This window comes from Microtus ochrogaster, chromosome 21, assembly GCF_000317375.1.
Source record: "Microtus ochrogaster isolate Prairie Vole_2 chromosome 21, MicOch1.0, whole genome shotgun sequence".
Classification (NCBI taxonomy): Eukaryota; Metazoa; Chordata; class Mammalia; order Rodentia; family Cricetidae; genus Microtus; species Microtus ochrogaster.
Window position 1 is genome coordinate 18761463 of NC_022022.1, and position 26559 is coordinate 18788021.

The window sequence follows — 26559 nt, forward strand, 5'->3', positions numbered from 1 at the left end:
TTCATGAAGCAGGAACCCTGAAGGACCATCAGGACCTTCTCTGTGGGTCCTGCATTTCCATACAGCATAACATCAAGCAGTCCCAGCAAGAGCAGTTTCTTGCCCAAATGGCTAACCAACGAGCCTCTTTAATGCCCATCATCCTCTTGAAGAATTTGGTGCTGCCAAGAGCAGATGTGTCTGATTGTCATGAAAAGTCCTAAGTTTTTAAACATTTTAAATGCCATATTCTGTAGTCTTTGAAAGGTTTGAAGAATGTCTATTCATCTGAAATACATCTCTCTACCTCTAGAAAATCTAACTAACATGACTATAAGCTTGACTATTATAGATAATTATCTACTAACCTATATTTCTTAATTATACATTACATTTTTGAATGAACTGGACAACACAATAACTTAATCAAGATCAGAAATACATATACACAGTATAACAAAATTGGCCTTAAATTTATATCAATAAATCAAGATTCATAGCAGTGCAAATCTCTATAGCAAATGTTGCCCATGTGTTGTCAGTCGCTGCACATACACCTAATCCCTAGCAATAGTGATGTGTTCTCCATCTTGTTAATTATCTATAAAAAATATTAGAATAAAGTTTTTTTTGTATCTAATGTTTTCTAACTTTTTCAATCTCATAAATAAACTCATAAATTGTACATGGCCTTTTGAAATAGACTGCTTTTAACAGCCTACTGTATCAGCATCCATTTGTCTGTGGATATTTGTGTTGTTTATAGTTTGGGGGTCATTGTGAATAAAGCTCCAAAAATTATTTGTTGACAAGTTTTTGTTGAACATAGTTTTCATATTTTAGAGAATACACAGAAGTACAACTTTTGAATGCATGGTTAACTCAATAAGAAACTACAAGATAGTTTTCCAGAGTGGCTTTAGTCAGTATGATTAGAATCAGAATTAGATTCACCTTCTTATTTAGCTTCTATAGGATCACGAATTATAGGCTCAATGTCCTTTATTTATGGCTAGAAACCAAATATGAGTGAGTACATCCAAGGTCCTCTTTTTGGGTCTGGCTTACCTCACTCAGGATAGTGTTTTCTATTTCCATCCATTTGTATGCAAAATTCAAGAAGCCCTTGTTTTTTACTGCTAAGTAGTACTCTAATATGTATATATTCTATACTTTCTTCATCCATTCTTCCATTGAATTCAGGCAAATGTTCAGCTTAAGATATTATACTAATTTGGATCTAAAAGAAAGATTATATAATATGAAATAATTAGACAGATATCTAAATTATATAGTATCTGAAATTTTAAGCCACACTATCTCATTAGAGAATATTATCTACAGGCTCAGAATGCAATATTGTTAGCCAGAACTTTGAAACAGCCTAGATGTCCCTCAACCTAGGAATGGATGATGAAACAAAAGAGGAGTGGATTGGGGGTGGTAAAAAAGGGGGATTAAAGGGGAGGGAAAGAGAGGTGATGAGGGAGGGAAACTGGAGCTGGGATGTAAAATAAATGAATAAATGATAGATAGATAGATAGATAGATAGATAGATAGATAGATAGATAGATAGATAGATAGATAGATTTTGAAAAAAATTTAATATTGCAAGGACATCTGAATTATTGTATTTTCTGTCATGTTATCTTATTCTTTTCATTTAATTTTAATATTCAAATAAGAAAATCTGTATTTCATCATAATTTATATTTTTCATGGCTCTAAATACAAATTATATTTCTAGTATATTTTATAGTTTACCACCAATTTTTTCTTCCTGAGTGCATATGCACACTTTGTTTGATTTTATGTGTTCTTATACCCACACAAAACACATATGTGTACACAATCTGATATCTGTTTACTTTTTTGTTCATTATCTTACTAAAAATAAATTTGGTTTTAATGAGAAAAAAAAAGAATCAGAATTAGAATTCTAGCTCTGTGTCCTTGATATTGTGACATGCTTTAGCTGGTCTAATAGTTTCAAGAGTTTATTTACAATTTGGCTTTATTAAATTTTAATCACTTTTTTGTTGTCATTTTTGTATGATTGAGTTTGCATATATTTTCTCTCATTTCAAAACTTTTCTGTTACACTTTTAGCAGTATCTTGTAGGGAGAAGTTTTTGATTTTGTTAAGTCTATCTTGTTTGGGTCATGCATTTGATATTATGTCTAAGAGTACTTCACTTACCACAAGGTCAGAGAGTTTCCCCCTTTGTTTTGTACTCAAAATGGTAGAGTTTGACACTTACATATATAGTCCATTTTGAGTTCATCTTTGTGCAAGATGTGAATTGAAGTTGTTTTTGGCATATAGACATTATATTAAAATCATACCTAAAGGATTTTAATAAATACCAGAACAAAAAAGGTAGTGCCAGAGAAAGAATTTATTTCTTATGTTTCCCAGTAGAAAAGGAAATACAACAGACAGTATTACAAAGGGAATGGCAGCTTTGGCAGACAGAAAGTCTTTTCTGTGTAGCTCTGCCTGTCCTGGAACTCACAGAGATCCTCCTGCCTCTGCCTCCAAACTTCTATTGGAAATTAGATGTAGTGAGTGTACACCTGTAATCCTAGCATTTGAGAGCTAGCAGGCAGGATGATCAAATTCAGTGCCTTAATAACAACATATAGGAAAAAATCCTAAAATGTTGGGGCTCCCTCAAGAAAGTCAAAGTAAATACAAGAGAACACACAGTTTGAGACATGAGATTTCCAACCTTACTCTTTGTTCACTTTGGGCAGAGGAAATTGTCTTGATGTAATAGACACATTGGTCAGGGCTATGAACTTGGGACTTACTAGACTTGTATATGAAGATGTGATGCTCTCTAAGCGCTTGTCTTTTCAAGTGCAGTTTCTCCCTGGCCAGCTTTTAAAGATGTAGGTAGGTAGGTAGGTAGGTAGGTAGGTAGGTAGGTAGGTAGGTAGGTAGGAGGTAGATAGATAGATAGATAGATAGATAGATAGATAGATAGATAGATAGATAGATAGATGAATGAAGAAACATAATTAATACAGATGTCTATCTCTCCCAACAGAACAGGTTGAAAACACTATGTTATTTCCAATAAATTACGTTTGCATCTTTTTCAAAATCACTTGACCATATTTGTATGTATATACTTCTGAATTCTCTCTCTTGATTCTGTTGCTTTATATTGAATATCATATGTGAGCACAATTTTATTCTTTTTAAGAGTTAGATTTGAAGTCTTTTAATGTTCCATAAAATAGCTAGAATCACCTTGTCTATATTTAAAAAATCTTATCAACATTTTCAGTGGGATATTTTAAGTCTTAGATCAGATTGTGAAGAATTAACTATGAGTTTATACATCTCTCTATTTAAGTCATTGATTTTTAAAATCAGAATTTTGTTTTAAGCATAAGACTTTTTGACAGGTTTTATTTATGCTATATATTTATTCTGGGAGCTATTGAGAGTGACCTATATACATACATAACTTAGATGTCCATTCTACTTAATTTCAAATTCCACTTGTTTCATAATGTTCAGAATCATAGATAATTTATACATGATCTTTTTATCTTGAAACCTTGGTAAATGCCTTTATTTTAGGGACTTTTATAGATTTTTCAGGTTTTTCTACATAGAAAATGTTTGCAATAAGGGCAAACTGTGTGTCTTTCTCTTTTACTTATTTTATTATTGCATCTTTTAATTTTCTTTTAGGGCTGTCAGTTAAATAGGAGTGGTGAAAGGGGATTTCTTTGTCTTAGTCTTGGTCTTGGAAGAAAAGCATTAGGCCAGGCCTTGGTGGTGCACACCTTTAATCCCAGCACTTGGGGCGCAGAGACAGGAGGATCTCAGTAAGTTCAAGGCCAGCCTGGTTACAAAGTAAGTTCCAGGACAGCCAGGACGGTTACAGGGTTTTTGAGAAACCCTGTCTCAAAAAACCAAAAGAAAAAAAGAAAGACAAAAAAGAAGAAAAGCATTAGTCTTTTACTATTTAAATAGGATGGTAGCTATAGATTCTTTGAATATGCCCCATATATAGTTAAGATTTTTTTCTGTGTTGCTGCAAGTTTTTTCTGTTATTCTACGTAATCATATATTTTATCTTCTTATTCTTCTTCTTTCTCTCTTTCTCCCTTTTCTCATTCCTCTCCCTCTGTTTCCCCTTTTATTGTCTTTTGTTTGGGTTAGGGTAATCTGCTTTCATAAAATGAGGTGAGAAAACATTCTTAAGCTTTGTTTGGGAGCAGGTTTTATCAAATTTGTTATTTCTTCCTTATCTAGCAGGCATGTACGGCTTCTAGGGTTGCGATTTTAAAAGAATTTTTTCCTACATAGTATTTTCTTTGATATATTCAAGTTATTTCGTAGGTGAAGTTTGGTAGCTTATAGCTTGCATAGAATTGATCTCTTTCAACTTGACACATATACATCAAGTTGTGTATGTAGTATGTATATGGTTGCTGTCGCTTTCTTTGGTCCCTCGACTGTCTTAAGTGGCTAGAGTGATGCTTCCTCTTTCATTCTTAATGTTAATAATTTTTACACGCACTCCCCCAGTCTGCAATATGTTCATGCGTTTCATTGATCTGTCCTGAAAAAAAAATTTAGTTGATTCCAAGTTTTATTAGTTTTTACTTGCTGTTTTTTTTCTTAAGTTTCATGATTGCTCTTCATTTAGTCCTGCATTCATCTCTCCTATAAAATTTATAATGCTTCAAATTACCTCCTAAAGATTACTACCTACAGCCCACAAATTTTGAAATGTGTTTTCCTTTTTAGTTTCCTTTAGTTCAAAACATTTTCTAAGTTCCCTAGGGATTTGCTTTTTGAAGGATGGGTAATGTTAACGCTTCTTGTTTGATTTTTCTGAGTATTTGAATATTTTCCAGCTATTTTTTTCTGATAATAACTTCTAGTTTAATTCTATTGGGGAAGGGGATATTAGTTATATGATTTCAGGCTTCTTAAATTTATTACATTTTTTAAATTTTTTGTTAAAAAAACAAAAAAAGAACAGAAGTTGATAAAATTTAAAAAGGAAGGAGGAAAAATTAATGAAATTGAAAAGTGCTTTGAAAATATCAATTATGAGTGATTCCTTTAAAGGAATGTGTGTTCTTTTACTGTTGGCTGGTGTTTTGTGCATATCAGTTCTTTAGTCTGTGTTGTGGTTTATTTCTTCTGTATTCTTGAATAGTTCTTAACTGTGTCTACTGAGAGATCCTCAGCATACTGTGTGTCTATTTCTGTCAGCTTTTCTTTGTGTATTTTGAAATCTGCTACTACTTGCTTCTACATTAACAAATGTTACACCATCATAGCAGATTGGTCTTTCCTCTTTTGAAATATCTCTTTCCTAGTTTGTTTTTCTGTTGCTCAGGTAAGACAGTGCCTGAAATAAACTTGGAGAAGAAAGGACTTTTTGGCTTAGAGGTTGTAGGCCAACATCAAGGAAACCAGGGCAGGAACCAACAGGCAGAAACTGAAGCAGAGATCACAAAGGAAAGAAAGCTGCATTCTAGCTTTCTTTCCAAGGCTTGCTCATTTTGATTTCTTTTATGGTCTGCCTCTGCCTTCCAAGTGCTGGGATTAAAAGCACATGCTACTATGCCAGGCCTCCAACAGTCTCTTTATTCTGGTAAATTTCCTTGCCTTTTAGTCTTTATTTAGTTTGATATGATACAGCTATTTCAGTTTAATTTAATTTGAACATAGTATATTTTTCCCTTTTCTTTAAGAATGATTTTTTATGTGAATGGGTGTTGTATATGTGTGTGTGTGTGTGTGTGTCTGTGTCTGTGTCTGTGTGTGTTCTATGTATGTATGTGTTGTACATATGTGTCTAGATGTCCACAGAAGTCAAAAAAGAGGGCATTGGAACCCCTGGAACAGGCATTACAAATGACTCTAAGCCACTGTTGATACTAAGGATTGAACCCTGGTCCTCTGCAGGAGCAGCAAATGCTTTTAACTGCTGCAATATCCCTCCAGCCCCTTTCCCTTCTATTTTCAAACATATTTAAAATGAGCTTGTTATATAGCCCCCAAATAGCATTTACTTTAGTCTTGAGTTTTAAACATCTCTTGACAGTCTTGTGTGAGTGTTTATCATTCGTGTGTAACATAAACCCATGGACAGTTATAGACCTGCCATATTATTTCCTTCCTAATTATAACCCCTTTCATCTACTTTTGTCTCTCGGGATTGTTTTCATTTATCTGAACTGTTTATCAACATTCCAACTTGTTTGCTTTATTCATATTTGGGGGTTAATTCTTTCTCTAAATTTTGTAGTTTTTGAACTAAGAATTGAAATGAATACTGCATGCTGTGTATTTGCAGTTACCAGTTTGCCTCCGTAGATGTGAATTCCAAATCTTCGGATTCAGCAATAAGTAGAACCAAAAATTTGATCTTTATTGAATATATACAGACGTTTTCTCATTGCCATTCCTTAATAAATGCAGTGTAACAGCTCTTCCCATTGCATTTGTAGCTGTTATGTGTAATCTCCAGATAAATCTTATGGGATGATAAGCCTAAGCCAACTGCAAATATGCCATTTTCTTGAAGAGACTTATCTATGATTTGAAGTATCTGAGGGGTCCTCTGGATAGATACCCAGTCCTCGTGGGTACTGAGTAACAGGTGCATACTTAAATTTGTATTTTGAAGACAGGGTCTCACTGTCTCAAGCTTGCAACCCTGTTTACCTTTATTGCCCAGGTACTAGGATTACAGAAGTGTGCCAGTGTGCATAGCTTTGTATTATTTTTACCCAGTCCTCTAAGAACCAGTATTTTAGTACTTCAAGTGGAATGCCTTAGCGCATCTAAGTCCCTTTACTGAATTGTAGTGGGTATGTAATTATTAAAAAATGCATATGCATTAAAAACATCACCAAACTGTCTTCTATTGTGTGTTGTGTGTGTGTGGGGGGGTGTTTGTTTGCTTTTCTATTATTTTAATTGAAATAATATTATTTCCTCTTTTCCTTTCTTCCCTCCAAACCATCCCATACCCCTGTGCCCATCTATCCCTCCTTGTTCTCTTTCAAATTCAGGCCTTTTTGTAAAATTGTTGCATATGTATGTGTGTGTGTGTATATATACATATGTATTCATTAAACATAAAGTCCCCCAACTTAACAAGTTCTATTAAGATTTTTCAGCTTTACAGTGTTTTTACCGGAATATTAATTGAAGAGGAAGTGCAGTGTTTTTAAAGATGTCTTCTGTTGGGAGCATAGTCCAAAACATTTATTCCTGTTGTTTTAGTGGCCCTTATGTTATTATCAGGTGACAATAAATGCTGTGAGATTGTTTTTATTACAAAAAAAAATTTTTCCACTTAGGATAGTTTAGTGAATATAATCACATTATAAGCTGAGGAGTATTATATTGTCCTTTTGATTTGCCTTCAAGTTCACTACCTCTATTTTGTTATTTTCCTTTTCCAATATAGTTCTTCAGTAACTTTGTTTTAGAAATTTTATTTTTCAATACTGAAACTTCCTTTTTTTTGCTTGTCATCAGTTTTTCTGTGATTTATGTCCTTCCAGGTTTCAAACTCATTTGCCCCTTCTATGTATGTGAGTGTGTGTGTGTCTGTGTATGTAATTGTACACATGGGGGCCACCCACTCTTTCCTTTTGAGAGAGTGTCTCTCCCAGAGTAGACTGGGATGGCTAGCTATCAAACCCCAGAGACCTGGTCCTTCTTCCTTTCCAGTGCTGGGGTGTAAGGCCACCATACTTGTTTTTTGTTGTTGTTTTCTTGTGTTTTAAACATGAATTCTGGAGTTTAAACTCAAGACAAGCACTTCCCTGTCTCTCCAGCTCTTCCCTCACTTCGACAGCCCATTACAGCAACTGCCATCAAGGCTTCATCCTAATGCCTGACTTACCTCAGCTTGGTATCTGTCTTTTTGAGGGGTTAAGAGTTTCCTGGTATTTCAATATCAGGAAATATACAAGTAATTTTGTATATTAACTTTTCCTGGGTAGACATCAGCAGCAAATGTTTGCTTGCTTCTAATAAAGTACCAGTAACTGCCAAAAGAACACTGGAGTCTAGTTTAGTGAACCGGTCAGTTTAACTGGGGTTTATAGGAGCGTGGGCAACCACAGAAACTAAACTACAGAGGAGTAGTTTTTCCCCCAGCAGCTGTTAGCTTATATGTCCTTCAGGAGAAGAGCCTGCTGTGTGCCCACCCCACCCCCAGCAACTGTTAACTGCCTGTGTTTCCTTGGGAAGGGGAAGGGAGGAGAGTCACAGCTGCTGAGGGTTCAAGAAGGCCACGTCATGCCCAGAGGACAGCATTCCACAACACTTGAATGCTATCCTAGGTATTTCCAGTGTTGTTTCGACTCTGGATCCTAATGCTGTTTTAAAATGTGCATAACCATTGAACTAGGGGTTCACCCTCTTAGTTTGTGCCTGTCACCTTGGTCTGTCTGGGAAGCAGAAGTGTAAGGCTTTCTACTGTCTGCTCTCCAAAAAGTTAGAGACTGCAATTCTTAATCTTAAGTGGAGGAGGTGGGTGGGGGTGCAGGACTAAAGAGAAGAGTGAAAAGCTCCAGGAGGTTCAACAGCCCACCACCAATCTTTAAACCCAGTTCATCTCTCTTAAAGGGTGATCACTACAGGGTTTTAGATAGGTTCAGTTCCTGTAACTGCCATCACTGCTCCAGGTTTGTGCCCCGGGGATTATGAGGAGTGCGGCAGGAGAAGATGGAACAGAGAAAACAGGTCTTTCTTCCTACTTTTGAGTTACATTTCCTGCCCCTTGGCTGTTCTGGTCCACAGAGGCCCTCTCTCAAAGCTCTGTGTATCCATACCTGATCCATACTGGTGGGAATTAGCCCAGGCTGGAAAAAAGAATGAGTGGGAAAGCAAGGAATGTGCCTAAAATCGTCATATATTCCCATATCTTTAGATAGGTGGTGTTACTGTGGATTCTGAACAGGACTTTTCATTGCATTCCATCTCAGTGAGAAATTTTTAAAATGTTTTGAGCTCTTAAAGTTGTAAGCCATTTTTTAAGTCAAATTTTGATTATTAGTTTGCAAGTTTATAAAATAAAATATTTATAAAATGCCCTTCCCCTCAAAGCATATCTGATAATAGCTGTGATTGAGTATATATATATCTGTCTGTGTATTAAGATATCTATTTATGTAAACTTACCTAGTTCTCAAGTAAACATAGTACTGATGCAGAAACAGAAGTTTAGACATTCTTTCTTCCCAGTACATGGTCATCAGACCCATCACTGCTGTTCTTGTAGCCTATAAATAATGTAGAGATTCGGGTTTTAAGCCAGACTTGGGAATTGGAATCTGCATTTCAACAAGATCTCTCAGGTGATCCACTGAACTTGACTTTTTCAAATTTCTGGGACAGAGAAATTATAAGTAACTTGATCATTGTGTCTCACCCATATACATTACTCTGTGAATCAAGCAGGTTCAATTTACCATTAGTGTAAGGTTACCCTAATATAGCCAGTCATTGGATTAAACTGTACCAAATAAAGGCTGAATTTCTTTTGTTAATTCTTTCAAATACTACTTTTGATCACTGACTTATCCTTAGAGAAATGTGTCATCCACTTTGGAAAAGACTGTAGGAATGAGTTCCTCCTGTCATCTGATAGACCCTGAGTGGTGAAGAAAAAGCACAGTAGTCTTTTTGAAACAACATTAATCAAACTTTGGCATTTTTTATACTGTTTTCTTTAAGTATATTAGCCACAGAGAATCCAGAGTGGTATTTTAAGTTATAAATGAGACCGTGTTTTGCTTAGCTGGCATCCTGCAGACTCAATGGTTGAGCTGACTACTGCCATTCTTGCCCTTGTGTGTGCTTTAGATCATTGGCTTTTTGTCTGCTTCTGGAACACAAGTGTGTCCCACCCACTGTGCACCCTTTGGTTTGAGTTGACCTTCTCCCTGGAGCTATGTCCTGGCTCTTCCTCCATGACCATTTTCAGCCTTCCCTAACCTACATACATGGTGATACTCCATGGATTAGCAATAGCTGGTTTTTAATTTGTCATTGGTGTGTATGGGGGTTGTGTATTTGTGTGCATGTATGAGGACAGACAGTCATGCCATAGCATTTGAGTGGAGAGCAGAGAACAACTTTCTGCAGTCAGGTTCTTTCCTCCACCTTTACATGGGTTCCAGGACTTGAACTCAGGTCACCAGACTTGGGTGGGGAAGTGCCTTTACCAGCTGAGCCATCTCACCAGCACAAATTGACATTTTTATATAACGTTTGTAATATTTTTTTACTACCACAAAGTTATTTAGGAACCACCCTTAGGATCATACATACATGGATGAGTATCCCATCGATTTGCTATAATATACTGACGTATAGTGTGTGTTTGAAGTTAGTTAATATTAAACTAAGATATTTTATGAACTCTGGCATATTATGTGAGCTTTATAACCACTGCTATAGTCATTACTGTAAGTAGTAGGAATGACAGTTGTCTAAACTTAGTAGACTAATGTATCCACCCAGCTAAGTAGGAGGCTGAGACAGAAATATCTAACACTATAGGCCAGCATGGGCGATATAACAAGACCTCATGTCAAAGAGAAGAGCTTTTAAAAAGGAAAAAAAACGAAAATAGTTGAAATAATGCTGCTAATGAGTGAAAGATCTCCCACCCATGTGTTTATCATTTTGGAGTTTAGACAATTGTGGTTCAATCATCAAAGTACAAAGTTAGGGATCCTCAGACACATCATGCTCTAAAGCTCTTAACCAGCAAGGATAGGGTTGTAATTTAAAGCCCATTTTGTTGGAACTGATCGCGATTAGCTGTTAGATTTCCATTCTAAGTTGTGCACGCCACAGTCAGCATAGCATGCTGGTAGTGATACTTAGTGTGGTGTGTGTCAGATGCACGACCTGTGTACTGGCCTGCTGGTTTACAGAAGTGCGTTAACATAGCATTTTGTATCTCATGAATTATGTCTGTCTTGTTTTTGACTGTAGGTAACAGTTAACCTCTTCCATATGCAGCAGCTACAGGCTGCGTCCCTTGCCAACAGCTTACAGTCTCTCTGTGACAGTGCCAAACTCTATGACCCAGGTCAGGAATACAGTGAATTCGTGAAAGCCACAAGCTCAAGTGAGCTAGAAGAAAAGGTTGATGGGTAAGCATTTATGTATAGGTGAAATGGTATCAAGAGAGAAAACGTTTGCTGAGTTCCTATCTAAGTTTATAAAGAATTGTCTTTTCTTACACTGATATATTAAGTTTAATTTTTCAATACTTTCATATTATTTCTTAGTTTCTTCTTACATTTAAGGAATAGATGCACCATACTTGAGAATGAAGCTTTCCATTTTCACATAGACAGACTTCACTCTGAGTGCTAAAAATCCTTTGGGAATAACAAATGATGACCTACATATTTTGAGTATACCAAAAACTTAACCTACATTTTCCACTAATGTTAGATTAGAGAAGTTCAATCATAGCATTGACTATTATTTTATTACACCTCTTTCCTATTTCAGCTGTTATAAGTGCACATTATGTAAAGGCTTTATTCACATCTTTAAAAGAAGCTGAACTATGTAATAGTTATTCATATTTAGTAAGCTTGCTTATTCTATTCATTAAGTTAATACGTTTTCTTAATAGACTATTAGTTCTGAGCTTTATTTACTTTTACCCCACAGGAATGTAAATAAAAAAATAAGCAGTAGTCCCCAGACTCCTGGATACGGACCTGCTGGCTCCCTAGAGGATGTGGCGCGCCTGCCTGACGGTTGCAGTAAGCTGGAAGAGGACAGGTGCTCCAACAGTGCCGACATGACAGGTGTGTTTCCTACTGGAGCAGCGCTTCTTGGTGAACAGTAGGGTACTTGGATGCGGTTCCAAATTTAAGGCTACTGTTAGATCATTTACAGTGCTAACCACTGTGCTGTCTTCAAAGTCCATAATTAGCCATCATTATTCTTTTTACATAATATCAGTATTTCACCTTGGGAAATCTACCCATAGGCAAGTTGTTAACTATTCTTTCTTCATAGGTCCTTCTTTCATAAGATCATGGAAGTTTGGGATGTTCAGTGACTCTGAGAGCACTGGAGGGAGCAGTGAATCTAGATCTCTGGATTCAGAATCTATAAGTCCAGGTATATACATTTTTAAGTCTAACTGAAAATTCAGTGAAAGATTGAAATTGTCCATTTGGAATATTTTTAACAAGCATATTTTTAGGATGATCTATCTCTGACTTAAGAAAATGTTTATACATATGTATAATTTAAAAATAATGGCTGGGCGGTGGTGGCGCACGCCTTTAATCCCAGCACTTGGGAGGCAGAGGCAGGTGGATCTCTGTGAGTTCGAGACCAGCCTGGTCTACAAGAACTGTTCCAGGACAGGCTCCAAAGCCACAGAGAAACCCTGTCTCGAAAAAACCAAAAAAAAAAAAAAAAAAAAAAAAAAAAAAAGAAAAGAAAATAATGAAGCCTTTATATGGAATCATCACCTAACCCAGCAAGCAGAACATAGTAATACATGAGAAGCCCCATTGATACACATGTATAAGTAACATACCATACGTATATACATACATATATATGTGCACATGTATGTATATACGTATGTATGTTATATATGTGTGTATATGTATCACCTCCAATCCCACCAGAATAAATCATTCTATGACTAGTTTAAATGTTTATGGTGACATATTTTGTGAACTTTACTCTCTTCTGGATGCTATAAAAATAAAATCCTTTTCTTACTTTTGATTTGGTATTGGGGATTGGACTTGAGACCTCTTGCATGACATATACACTAAGCCTATTTTTTAATTTTTTTTTTGAGACAGTCTCACCAAGCTACCCAGGCAGGTCTTGAGTTTATTCTATAGTCCAGGCAAGCTTTGAGTCCTGTATTCTTCCTTCTTCAATCTCCCAAATAGCTGGGATTACAGCCTATAGCGCCACTAAGTCTGGCTGACTTCCTTCACCCATGTTGATGTGAATAGCTATCTCCATGTTGATACTGTGTAATAATTTAGTAGCAAAAGATCATTAAAATATGAGTAGAAGATGTTGCCTGCCTTTGCTATGCCTGTAACCTCAAGTACTTACTGTCAGAACTGGATAGTAAGATCTCATAAGAATATGTAATCTTTTGGTTTTTCGAGACAGGGTTTCTCTGTGTAGCACCAGGCTGGCCTTAAACTCACAATGATCTGCATGCCTCTGCCTCCGGAGTGCTGAGATTAAGGGCGTGCACCACCACCACCCGGCCTTTTTGTTTGTTTGTTTCTTTTTTCTTTTAATTAGATTCTGTTACATTCTTTTTGTTGTCAGGAATGGATAATGTTACCTAGATTTTGAGAGTAGTAGAAAAATTTCAATCAAAGCTAATAAAATAATATAAATTGTGTAATTCCAAGAATGTTATCACTGCTTATTTTCACTGTTCTTCAATGTAATGGTATCCACAACTTCCTTTTAGGGGACTTTCATCGGAAACTTCCACGCACTCCATCCAGTGGAACCATGTCTTCTGCTGATGATCTGGATGAACGGGAGCCACCGTCCCCTTCAGAAGCTGGTACTCATCCGTCTCTAGTAGAGCCCACTAAACCAACTGAATTTAGTGGCAGTGTATCATACTAGATCATTACTTTGTTATATGTATCTTAAATATAGCTGCATGTTTGTTTATAAGTATGCATTGATAATGATTTTTGATTAGATGATTGAAGTATTGTCCACAAGAATAAGGAGTAGAGCTGCTAGATCTAAAACATCCCGGCAGTGTGTTGAATAGCAGTTTGTATGTGGTGTTCTTTCATGAGTTCAGTACGGCAACTTTCTGTTAAAAGGGTGGCAGTGCATGAAAATTTCTGGAAAAGCTCATTCTTAATAGTGCATGGGCTACGGGCAAACAATTCAGTGGTAAAACTTTTCCTTACTGTGCACAAAGCCCGGGCTTCTAGCCCGAGTACTGCAAAACAACCATTACAGTAATGAAGAAACGGCAGGAAGCCGAGTTGGAAAAGCAGATAAATGAGCTTGTCAAGGACAAGGAAAGCTGTGGGTGCTAAAGACATACAAATCCATTAGTTAATGACTTGAGTTAAACTCATATAAATTAAGTTTTTGTATCTTCGGTACATTCGTATGTCTGTCTTTTGGGGCAGAATTTCCCAAATTAATAAGAATCTGACTTCCACTATGGTTTAAAAATATAGCTAGCTAGTATTAACCTGTAATTTTATAAGGCTAGTTCTGTCTTTAGTGCACATATTGCTGGCTTGCTGGCTTCATGTTACTAGCTCTTTTGAAGTAGTAATTGAGTTTTCTTAGGAATATAATGACACCCATAAACACACTTTCATGTACAGAACACTGTCAGAAAAGCATAAACTTGCTCATCCTGAGAACATCGTGTCATGGTATCCTAGAATTAGCCTACTGGTTTGTCGGTGACTGTACAGCTAAACCATTCGATGAAAGTGTGTGGTTTTATCTATAAGTTGGATGATTTTGAAATTAAAAATCCCCAGACAATAGTTTTTTTTGTAGCATGTAGATGACTGGAAAGTCTAAGCATTACTCAGAACAAATATTTTTTTTTTAATTTTTTTTTTCATCTTTTTATTCCCATGTACTGTTTCTGTTACAAGGACCCAATTCCCTTGGAGCATTTAAGAAAACATTGATGTCAAAGGCAGCTCTCACTCACAAGTTTCGCAAGTTGAGATCCCCCACAAAATGTCGGGATTGTGAAGGCATCGTAATGTTCCCAGGCGTTGAATGTGAAGAGGTGAGATCTGTTCGGAATTGCATTGGTCTTCTCACTTGTTTAGTTGGTGGATTTACCACTTTTTAAAATTATAATATAAAATGATAGGTTTTGTTGTGGCATCTTCATATGTATGCATCATTCAATAGTATTGTTTCATTTCACTATATACATTGCATTTTTGTTAGGATTTTATTTATTAGGTTCTTTTACAAATACATATTTTTTTTTTACTTTATGTATATTGCTGGTTTTCCTGCATGTATGTCTGTGCACTAAATGTGTGTAAGCCTTTGGAGGCCAGAGAAGGATGTCAGATACCCTGGGACTGGAATTAAGATGATTGTGAGCCATCCTGCGGTGCTGTGAGTTGAATGTCAGTGTCCGGAAGAACAGTCAGTGCTTTTAACTGTTATGCCTTCTCTTCACTCCTACAAATATGCCTTTAATAAGTTGTACTGTAGCGTATCTTCATTTTGTATTTTGTTTGGTAGTTAGGGCTATTCAAAACATTACAAATAATGCACTCTAGACTTTTTCAATTATGTTACCAATCTATAGTTTGCAAAATTGTGAATAGTTTGAAGGTGAGCTAATGAGTTTTAAACTGTTATTTTCTTGTAGTGTCTTCTTGTATGTCATCGAAAGTGTTTGGAGAATTTAGTCATTATTTGTGGTCATCAAAAGCTTCAGGGGAAAATGCACATATTTGGAGCAGAATTTATACAAGTTGCAAAAAAAGAACCAGATGGCATCCCTTTTGTACTAAAAATATGTGCCTCAGAAATTGAAAATAGAGCCTTGTGTCTCCAGGTACCTTTTAAATTAAGAAAAAAATGAAATATACACATCAAGTATGTTTAGATGTCTACAGTGGCCATGTGAACTAAAGCAGAATTTGTTTCTCTATTCAAGGGGATTTACCGTGTTTGTGGAAACAAAATAAAAACTGAAAAACTGTGCCAAGCTTTGGAAAATGGAATGCACTTAGTAGACATTTCAGAATTCAGTTCACATGACATCTGTGATGTCTTGAAATTATACCTACGACAGGTAAGGTTATTATAATCTATCATCATATTGAAACAGTAAACATGATTTGTATTTTGTTTTTCAGTTCATAACCTTTGTACACATATATTTTCATTGACATAGGCCATACTGATATATAGGTCATAGCACAAATAAGTCAGACATACAATTAACAATAGTAATAATAAAACACTGGTTTCTCATCTCAGTATACAAACATAGACCTTACAAAAAATCTACCTTACAAAAAATATCCATGTGTCTTGTCCAGTTATAGCCTCCTGACTCCACATGGAAGCTCTTTCCTAACCATTTAAGGAATAAACATTTTCCTGGACCTAAAGAAGTAAATAACATGAAATGTTTGTATTAAGTTTTAGGAACTTGACTTTGAAAGCATAGTTTAGCTTTGTAAGGAAAGGCCAATGTGGAAACTGTTTCATGAATATTCAGTGAACAGAGCAGTGTTTAGTTTTGTCTTCCCTGATATTTCAAAAAAAATCTATTTTAGATAATCAGTGAGGGAAAAAAACCTTTAAGTACATATTTGGGTCAAGAAGCAAAGCTATCCTGTAGGCTAAGTACTAGAAAACTACAGAAATATGGTCAGGAAGTAGGCCATTCTCTATTGTCTTTTTCTGTGCTCAGTATTGGATCTGCAATTGGGAGCCAGCTACAAAGAAAACTATCTATGGGGTAAAGTAAGTGGCCTCAGGCAGAAGCTTATGGAGAGTTATGGGTATTTGGCACAGTGGTATGAGACAGGTACAAAAACTGCTTGGACCAAGCCCATCTGGCATTCTGATCTCCGGTGAAACTGAAGAGATAGTGGCAAAGAGAGCAGTGCTATTGTCCTCAGCATACCAGTCTGAGGAGTTCTGTTCCAGCTGCATCCTTCTGTCCATTTACAAAAGATACAGCTGCTATCTTAGGATTTCTTTTTGTGAAGAAAATACCCCACATTTTTGTTTGTCTTTTTCCTCTGTTTTGCTCATGTCTTTCCTTGAACAAGATGGACCTTACTCATCTGTAAATGCTTTGATTCTGTTCTCTTGATGTAAATGGAAAGACAGTGTAGATAGTAAATGTCTGCACTTTGCAGGTCAAACTTTGCTTTGGGTGCTTGGCAGCCTGTGCTGGCTCTGGGATCTGCTCCCCGTCTCTGCTCATTCTCCTGCTTTTGCTGTTCCGCAGTACTTTGTAGAAGATGCCCTTGGCTCCATCTCTTCCCACTGTTGTACCTTCTCTATCTCTAGGATCCCTCTTTAATCTCTGAGAACTCACATGGTCTGTTCCTTCTGATTCATGTGGCTTCATCTGTGAATTATAGTAGATTAGTTTTAATAAATCAGTGCTAACTTTGGGATAGTAATGAATATATATATGTCTATATAGAGAGAGAGAGAGACATAGGTTAGCATTTTAAATCCCTTGTCGAACCTTCAGGTTTAGAGTTTCATTGTCAATTAATGTCTTAATTCATGACAATGATTTCAGATTAGCTTGATAGGTCATATCTGTAGTAGCATATACAGTTAATATTTTTTAATGTGTGTGGATGTTTTGCCTATATGTATGTCTATATCACATTTATGCCCAAGGAGGCCAGATAAGCCCAGTTAGATCCTCTGGAACCGGAGTTACAGATGGCCGTGAATAGCTGTGTGAGACCTGGGCATGGAACTCAGGTCCTCTAGAAAAGCAGCCAGTGCTCTTAACCACTGAGCCATCTCTTCAGCCCCAAAACACATGGTTAACGGCCTGCTTTAAATCTTGTTAACCTAAAAGAACATGATAAATCATTGATTAGCTATAAGTAATAGTTAACATTCTACCAGGAGAAAAGACAACAATATTCATAATGTAATTTTATTCCTTCAGCTCCCAGAACCATTTATTTTATTCAGATTATACAAGGAATTTATAGACCTTGCAAAAGAAATACAACATGTAAATGAAGAGCAAGAAGCAAAAAAGGATAGCCCAGAAGACAGAAAACACCCACATGTGTGCATAGAAATCAGTCGAATTCTTCTGAGGAGCAAAGACCTACTGAGACAGTTGCCAGCATCAAATTTTAATAGTCTTCATTATCTCATAGTACATCTGAAGCGGTAAGAGTTTTATATAAGTAGAACCTCTTTTAGTGGGTAGTTTTTTGTTGAATAAAATGTAGCAACTTTTACCATTTTTAATACTATATTAGTTTTAAGTATATTTGTGTATTTTTAAATGAATTTCATTTTTCTAACATGTTAGAGGAAAGGGAGTGAGTGTACATTCAGGCAGCCAACTTCATCCTCAGATCTCTGCTGTGTGCCTGCCTCTAGTTGGAGAAATAGGATGGAAGCAGGATTTCTGTTATCTGTATGTAGGCTTACAGCCCTGCATACACACACGGTATAGCATCATTTTTTCAATAAGCATGCAAAGGAAGGTGGGGTAAATCAGAGGAAGCAGCCCTCAAGTAAGGCTTAAAGAACTCAGTAGTGACTTAGTTGTCCAAGAATGCTCAGAAGAGCATTCCAAGCAGAGGATAACAGACGCAGATAGGTGGGAGCTGTTTACACTTAGGAAATAAAGTAATGTGGTTAGGCCTCACTACAGAATGCACAGAGGGAACTGATAAGATCTCGCATACCTAACAGTGGAGTGTGCCATCTTGCTTCTGTACCACTAAAGATTTTTGAACGAGGAATTTTACATGCTCGGATTTGCCTGTTAGATCTTTCTGGGAGAAATAAGGAGAATGGGCTGGAGTGGAGGCCTTTACTCAGGTTCTTGTCTTCATGAGTGGTCATAGGAACAAGTGATAGGAGCTGGAAGGAAACGGAATGTGAGAGCCACTGTGTAATACTGAGTCATCTGGGCTTGAAAAATAGCCTTGGTTATAAGAAATTGACAGTGATAAGTCTCTCTATATGCTGGGAACACAGCAGTAATTCCTTTTGCTCAATTTTTATCCTAATACAAAAATGCTAAGCCAAATTTGGCATGTGGTCAATATTTTAATCAAGTAAATGTGTATTTTTCTTAGACCTCTCTCACAACTTGACCCTTGACCCTTCCCTAGGCTTTTGTAGCCTGTGTGCGTTCAAGCAGTCAACATGGTCCCTCGGGTGCCTCCTGTGTACCAGGCTCTCACTAGAGAAACAGGATGGAGACAGGGTTTCCATCTACTCTTTCCAAGTCTCATAAAGCTTTATGTGCTGTGCTTTGCAGGGTGGTAGATCATGCAGAAGAAAACAAGATGAATTCTAAGAACTTGGGGGTGATATTTGGACCAAGTCTCATTAGGCCAAGGCCCACAACTGCTCCAGTCACCATCTCTTCACTTGCTGAATATTCTAACCAGGCGCGGTTAGTAGAGTTCCTCATTACTCACTCACAGAAGATCTTCGATGGGTCCCTCCAGCCTCAAGATGTTGCTGTATCAAATACAGGAGCGATTGCACCTCATATTGATCAAGGCTATCTTCCAAGACCTCTGTTGTCACCAGATGAAAGAGACTCAGATCATTCTGTGAAGCCACTATTCTTTTCTTCAAAGGAGGTAAGTTATTTCTTTTTAAAATAAATTGTGTGTGTGTGTGTGTGTGTGTGTGTGTGTGTGTGTGTATGTGTGTGTCCAAGCATGCACACAAACAAAAAGACAGGCTTGTGAATGGTGTGGCACTAGGGTAGAAGCCAGAGGTCAACCCTAGGAAGTTGATTTTCACCATCCCCCAGTGCTGAGTCAGGGTCTGTCTGGTTTCTGCTACTGTGCTGTATGATCTAAGTTAGCTGGCTCGCAAGCTTCTGAGCAGTTCCTGGTCTCTGCCTCTGACCGCACTGTAAATGCATTAGGATCTCAGACACGCCTCCACAGCCAGTCTTTTACATTGGCTCTAGGGAGTTACACTGTGGTTGTCAGGCTTGGGTGAACAGTACATTTTTCTGTTAAGCCAAAGTTTTGACTGTTACAGAATTGTGTTAGAACTGTATGGTGTTAGTAAATTATGTCAGTAAATTAATGGTCTTTGAACTGTTTCTTTTGAAATGTACTTTGCTTCTACAAGTGTGAACATTCTCTTCCATTGGCAGGATTTCCATACTGGAGATTGTGAGAGCAAAACTTTTGAATTATCTCCATCATTTGAAGAATCAGAACGCAAACAAAATGCACTGGGAAAATCTGATGCTTCTCTTGTTGGTGAGTAACCATATGAAAAGAAGCTGGGTACGAAATTAAAATTTTACGAATAAATCATTATTAAAAGCCAAGGTGAGTGACCCAGGTTCAATCCCTAGTACTGCAGAAACCAGCACAAGCCAAGGAAAGTCCAAACTTCCACGTTTTATTAAGTAAGTCTATGCCAGCCACTGAGAAAATTGCCTTTTAGTGTACCTTACATCCTTGTATTTTTTTCCATTTGTATGTGTGATATGTGCGTGTGCGCATCCATATTTTCCATATTATGTGGGCACATGCATATGGATGTCCAGGGTTGGTGTTGGGAATCTCCTTTGATTACTCTTCTACCTTCTTTATTAAGGCAGTGTCTCCTAATCAAACCCAGTGCTTGCTGATGGGGCTAGTCCTGGTGGCCAGCTAGCTCTGGTGACCGCCTGTCTCTACCTTCTGAGGCTGAAGTCATAGGCAAGCTGCCAGCCATCCCCAACATTAACATGGGTTCTCAGAAAGTGTACCCTGGTCCTCACTGTGGGACTAGTGATGTAACTATTGAGTCATTTCCCAGCCCTTACATTTATAAATGATACCTTAGAGATCCTAAGTGGTTTTGTGCTCCTGCTAAAATTCTGTTTTTGTTTTACTTCTGCTTCTTGTTCATTTAAGTCGAGGCAGACAGGTCTTAAGCAGCGTGCTAGTGGATAGCTTGTTTTGTAATGTGGTTCAATGTATTGCTGAGTCAAACTGCTCTCAGGCATTAGACCAGAGTTCTAAAAGTGGGGCTGGAAAGATGGCTCAGTGGTTTAGAGCACTTGCTAGAGTTACTCTTTTGGAGACTTAGGTTTAATTCCCAGCACCTAAGTGGTGACTTAAAAATCATGTGTAACTCCGTTTTCAGAGGACCTGATGTCCTCTTCTGGCCTTCACTGGCCCCAGGCATTCGTGTGGTGCACATATGTACATGCACGAAACATCACACACATGAAATAAAGCTTTTTTTAAAATTTTTAACAAAAGTTCTAAATATAGAAAAGTTTAGATTGCAAGACTACAAGCGTTTTTTCATGTGCTTTTCTCGTGGGCTCCCTTTAGCACTCTGCACACCTGAGTGTGCACCCTTCATTTCCTTGATCTGATCTCTCCATCAGCAGCTTTCCTCTGATTTTGTTGAATGGTAGCTGTCACGCTGATGGAAATGCTTACATTTTTTACTATAATTCTATAATCCAGATGTGATGTGTAATCAGATGTCAGGGAACAGAACCTGCTTGACTTTTGTGTTGGATGCCCTGCATCCGCTGTGCCTATAATACCTGAGAGAACAGCTGGACGGCAGGGAAGCTGAGAGGGTTGCGGGCCTCAGTGGGAAGTGTGCTGGAGCAGAGCCTTCTCGTCATGGTGTAGAAGCAGAGAGAGGAAGCAGTACGGGAAGGGGCAGGGTAATATATAGTGCTCAAGGACGTGTCACTTGTGACCTACATCCTCCACCTGCACCTCACCTGCTGTAACAGCTTCCCAGTAATGCCATTATAATACGAATCCAGCAAGAAATTAACACCAGACAAGCAAGTTGGTTCATCGGGTAAAGGTATTTGTTACACAAGTCAGGTGACCTGAGTTCAAAAGAACCCAGCACCCCAGAGTCGTCCTCTGGTTACCATAGGCTTACCGCGTACATACACACAATCATCTCTTAAAGAGATCAATCCATTTATTGGGTTAGTTAGTGTGAATCCTCGAGAGTCTGGGAGAGCTTCCAAAGGATGTATTTAGATGTAAACTAGGGGTAAACACACAATGGTACAGTTCAGGTTAGCCGCTGCCACAGTTGTTCTGCCCAAGGGGAAAGAGCACCAGCAGCAAGCTGCCTTCCCCTCAGCCTGTCAGTTATCGTGTAACAGACAAGACCACACCCTAGAGCCCCAAGTCCTTGGCTAACTGGATTGAAATCCCGTGACAGGTTAGAGCCATCATGGCCCTAATTATCACTGGCAACATTACTGTAGTCACCCCGGAGGTCTGCTGTTCAACCTAGTAAGTTGACAGTTAAGATTAATATCACATTCCATTGCTCAGATTTGATCTTCATAGCAATTCTGTATGGGAAAGTAGATGACGTTGGTCTCACTCATAGGTCAAAGACTGAGAGAGAAAAATGATACCAAAAGTCATATGTTTAATGAATTATTCAGATAGGATTTGAATCTAACTCTGATTTATAAATCTAACCTATTTTTTTCATGCCTCATGAAATTAGGTTCCCAATTAGGAATAGTTAATAAACATAAATAATTTGAAGATATTATGTAGTGTTCATTATATACAAGATAGTTCTAGGTACCTGTTAGACCATTTAGATCACATGACAACTTAGATGCATGTATTCCTAGGTGACGAGTGAAGCCAGGTAGAGACAGTGTGACCTTTCCAGTGAAGATCAGAACCAAGAACTGACCAGGCAGCCATAGAGCCTACACTACTTTCTATTACGCTAGCGACTCTTCTTGCAGAACTGAAGGAATGCGCGTGCTTTGGTTCTTGCAGGCCAACTGCAGTGAGCCAGGTCCCTTAGCATATTCTATGAATGTGGGAAGGAAACCAGGGAAGAAAGATCATCTGGGTGCTGGAGAGATGGCTCACTGGGAACAATGACTTCTGAGTTGCCTGCATTCCGTTTCCAGTGCCCACATCAGGCTGCTCAGAGCTGCACAGAGCTTCAGCTCCAGAAGGATCCAACACCTAGAGCACCCGTGCACAATGTGCACACAGACAGACAAACGTCATTATCTTTTTCACAAGGTGAATAGAGGTCAGATGAGATGATGACCGACAGTGATGCTGGTGGTCACTGTAACCATGTCCAGCATGGCCAGGAATGTGGGAAAATACCTGGTCACAGAGCAGAGGACTCGAGCCGCACAGGGCCACAGCCAGCTGCTCCTTCAGAGTCAGAACAGTATCATTTGCTATGTGTCAGCATCAAGGAGCTGGGGACCATGGCAGCACCTTTGCAGGAATTGAAAAGGACAGAATATGGGATCTGAGCACTTGGGGTGAGAAAGTGTGGCCTTGAGACTGCCTGCGATTCAGTGACAGTGTTTTACTTAAAGCAAGTTTTCCATCCTTAGTCTGCCTAGTGGATGTTACAGTTTACTAGCTCTGAGAGCTGTGGCCAGCACCCCTCAACTGTGGAATACATACAGCTAAAGACAGACCAACTGGGGTGTCTTCAGATCTTGGGATTCAGGGCATTCCTGCATTTGGTTGGGCTGAGGTGGTATAATTTTTCTGAGTTAACTCACCAGTATCTGCCTGTTGAATCTTTTGACCTAGAAAATACTTGTTCATGGGGAGCACACTAAGACAAATTACTAGACAAGTAGTTTTTGGTTTTGTTGTGCTTTATGGCGGTTTTTTTAAAACTTAAAATTGTAAATGAACTTTAAATTTAAACTGTGTCTTTAAAGAACTGTTAGGTCTTCTGTGTAGACAATTGAGGGGACCATGCTGGGGACATTTTAAAATTCCTTTTGTTATCTAATGTCTGTCTGTTATATTCAGATTCTAGTGTTAATTGTGTACCACTTTCTTTTTCAGACAACAAAGTACATTTGCCTTTTGACCGAGAGCATGAGTCAGCATCCCAAAAGATGGAAGATGTTTGTAAAAGCCCCAAGCTACTTCTTCTGAAATCTGATAGGGCAGCAAACAGTGTGCAGAGACACTCTCCGAGGACCAAGATGAGACCTGTAAGTTTGCCTGTAGATCGGCTGCTGCTTCTTGCAAGTTCTCCTACTGAGAAGAGCAGCAGGAATATAGGAAATGGAGAGTCAGACAGATTTGGCAAGAATCCTGCCTTTGAAGGACTTCATAGAAAAGACAACTCAAATACTAGTAGTTCCAAAGTTAATGGCTTTGACCAGCAAAGTGTACAGAAATCCTGGGATAAGCAATATGAACGGAACAGTTTTACTGCCAAGACTACGATGATTGTGCCCAGTGCACACTCCGAGAAGGGATTGATAGCAAATGTTGGGAGTAGCGAGGACCATTCCAGTACTGCCACGCAGGCCAGTAACCTGCACACAGAACCAGCCAGGTCAGCACGAGACACATCAGAGCGGAGGGCCTCGGACTCCTGCCCTGTCGCTGCTGTCAGAGCACCCAGAACTCTGCAGCCCCAGCACTGGACAACATTTTACAAACCGCCTAATCCCAGCCTCAGTGTCAGGGGGACTGATGAGAAAACAGCAGTGCCCTTGGCAGCTGTGCCTCCTGCCACCCTGCATGTTCCCCAGACTCATGTGGCGAAGTCAGACCCAGACGCAAGGGTCCTGTCGACTTGCTCTGTGCAGCCAAGTGGTCAACCTAAAGAGAACTCTGAGGAGCCTGGGCTGCCTGAGGGGACTCCAACCTGCCAGAGACCACGGCTAAAACGAATGCAGCAGTTTGAGGACCTCGAAGATGAAATTCCACAGTTTGTGTAGGGTTGTCAGAACTCAGATACCCTGTTTTGTTTGCGAGAGGAATGTCTGGACAGGGCCCTTTGTATAGGATTGCCAAAGCTGTGTGTGAGTGATTGTGTTGTTTGTCGATCATGTGGAATGGGAGAGTATCCTGACAAGACTGCATTTATGCCTCGCTGGATGATCTTTGTAAAGAAAATGCGTGGATTCGTAGTTTTTAGAGTTGATTTTCCCCATAAAATGATCCATTTAAATTCATCCTTAATATATGATAGCTTGTAGCAGGGGTGCAGCTTGGGGGAATGAGCTTTACTGTGCAGAGTGAGATCAAGTGCATATTTATAAAATCCTTCTGAAACTAGTTCCCGGAAGATGCCATGTGCTGTGATTTCCCACAGTTTCCTAGGACGTCTTGAACCATTTGTGCTTCTGAGTTGTATGTAAGCTTTTATTTTTCAATTGGAAATTCACCTTCTAATATTTACATAATGGCCAATAGGTTTGCCAATCTGTAATTATATTTTAATTGCCAATTTTTACATGTGGTTTAACTGTACCCAAAAAAATGCACTTAAACCTGAACCATATAGTTCCGTTACCTTTTATTTGGCTTTAGATGTTTTAATACATTTGGTAGGGGTTTGAGGGTTTTGTTTTATCTTTTAGTTTTGTCTATATAAAATTTTTTTTCAACAGTTCTGAACTTTAAATATTTTGTATAGTGGTCCATAAAAGATGCTATTTTCAGAAGTTTTTAAATTCAGTACATTTCCTCTTTTTATTTTCCAGGTTTTGTTTAAACTGTTCCTTTTATAAGAAATGTTTTGACTTATGAATCATTTTATATACTTTTTCTACCTGACTTTCAATTATTGAAAATGTATAGTTTATTCAAGAGAGTGAAGAGTTATTTAAGTTGATCCCCAGAGTTTAGAAATTTGAGAGATGTAGATGATCAGATATGTGTCTTAAAAAAACAAAAACAAAACCCTTGTTTTCCAAACCTGTACATTACTGTTACCTTCTGTGTCGTCGTTTTGTCTAAAATAGGATGTAAAAGGGACAACAAATACAGTAGCCTTTTGTATGTGTGACTTATTAATGCTTTTGTATGACCTTGTTATATTTGATAAATATATGTACATATTCACTTGTTAAATTATTTGAGGTTCTCATGGCTTGTCTGACACTGCTCAGCTGAAATTGTGTACATGGATGTAATCAACCATTGCCTTAGGGTCATGCATCCCTTCACTATAGCATGGGGTGTTTGTGACAAGTTGTGTTGGCATCTCTGTCATTCAGAGCTGGGGGGATGAGTAACCAGCTTTTTCACAATCAACTTTGTTTTTATTCTTACCACACACCCTATTGCTGTGAAAACCTAAAATGAGTCAGCCAACATTTATTGAGCCCCTTCTGTATTCACAGATTTACAAAGTTTCAATAAGTTTTCATAGCAACCTGTATGTGCAGGCAAGCATGTTATTCCCCTGGCACTGATGGCAGTAGGAACTTAGGTGACACACGTTCACAGCAGAGTTAGACCTAAAACAAAAGGGCTCTCTGATTTTGATGGTTGGCACTCTTAGCGCTCAGTGTCACCAGAGAGTATTCAACTATAACAAATACTCCTCTAAAAATTCTTACTGTGAACTACACCTCAAGATGACTGTGTGAATCATTTTTACGTGTGTGGCTCAGGAAGGAACAGTAAGCATGTTCATACCGTTATGCAGGTGTGCATAGCTGGTCGTCTCCACAGTTTCACCTTCCCACTCTAAGACTGGTAAAGTGTACTTTTAACTCCAGTTGAGTGTGTGAGGACAACCCAATCAGTGAGTCTCTCGTCACGTAAAGCTGCCTCTGTTCCCCACTTTGCCAGTGGCTCTGCAGAGCTCGCTTCCATTAGGGCTTCCTGACTCTGGCCCAGATTATTCTGTTTTCCTGGGAGAAGTAAGCAGGCTTCTGGAAAAAAGAAATGTCACAGTATGTGCTGTGCCTGCCACCCAGTAGCGGCAGCCAGCCCCGGGAGTTGTTCTATGACATCCGGAAATGGACATGAGCAGGGGGAAGGGGCAGAAGCTATGAGTCCTGAAAAGGAGCTTTCAGA

The 26559-nt window shown here is 38.3% G+C and overlaps 1 protein-coding gene across 2 annotated transcripts in view; it reads left to right on the top strand.

Annotated features, from left to right (window-relative positions):
* Window positions 1-25599, top strand: part of Arhgap29 (Rho GTPase activating protein 29) — a 68425-nt gene extending 42826 nt beyond the window's left edge. The window contains exons 13-23 of one of the 2 annotated variants that reach the window (XM_005357215.2): window positions 10988-11148; window positions 11681-11820; window positions 12035-12139; window positions 13482-13580; window positions 14659-14798; window positions 15402-15590; window positions 15693-15830; window positions 17691-17923; window positions 19032-19362; window positions 19893-20001; window positions 23578-25599. In XM_005357215.2, the coding sequence (XP_005357272.1) occupies window positions 10988-11148; window positions 11681-11820; window positions 12035-12139; window positions 13482-13580; window positions 14659-14798; window positions 15402-15590; window positions 15693-15830; window positions 17691-17923; window positions 19032-19362; window positions 19893-20001; window positions 23578-24467 (2535 nt within the window). In that variant the 3' untranslated portion in view covers window positions 24468-25599. The remainder of the gene's footprint in view (window positions 1-10987; window positions 11149-11680; window positions 11821-12034; window positions 12140-13481; window positions 13581-14658; window positions 14799-15401; window positions 15591-15692; window positions 15831-17690; window positions 17924-19031; window positions 19363-19892; window positions 20002-23577) is intronic. The other variant, XM_005357216.2, reaches the window with a different exon arrangement.
* Window positions 25600-26559: the final 960 nt, after the last annotated feature.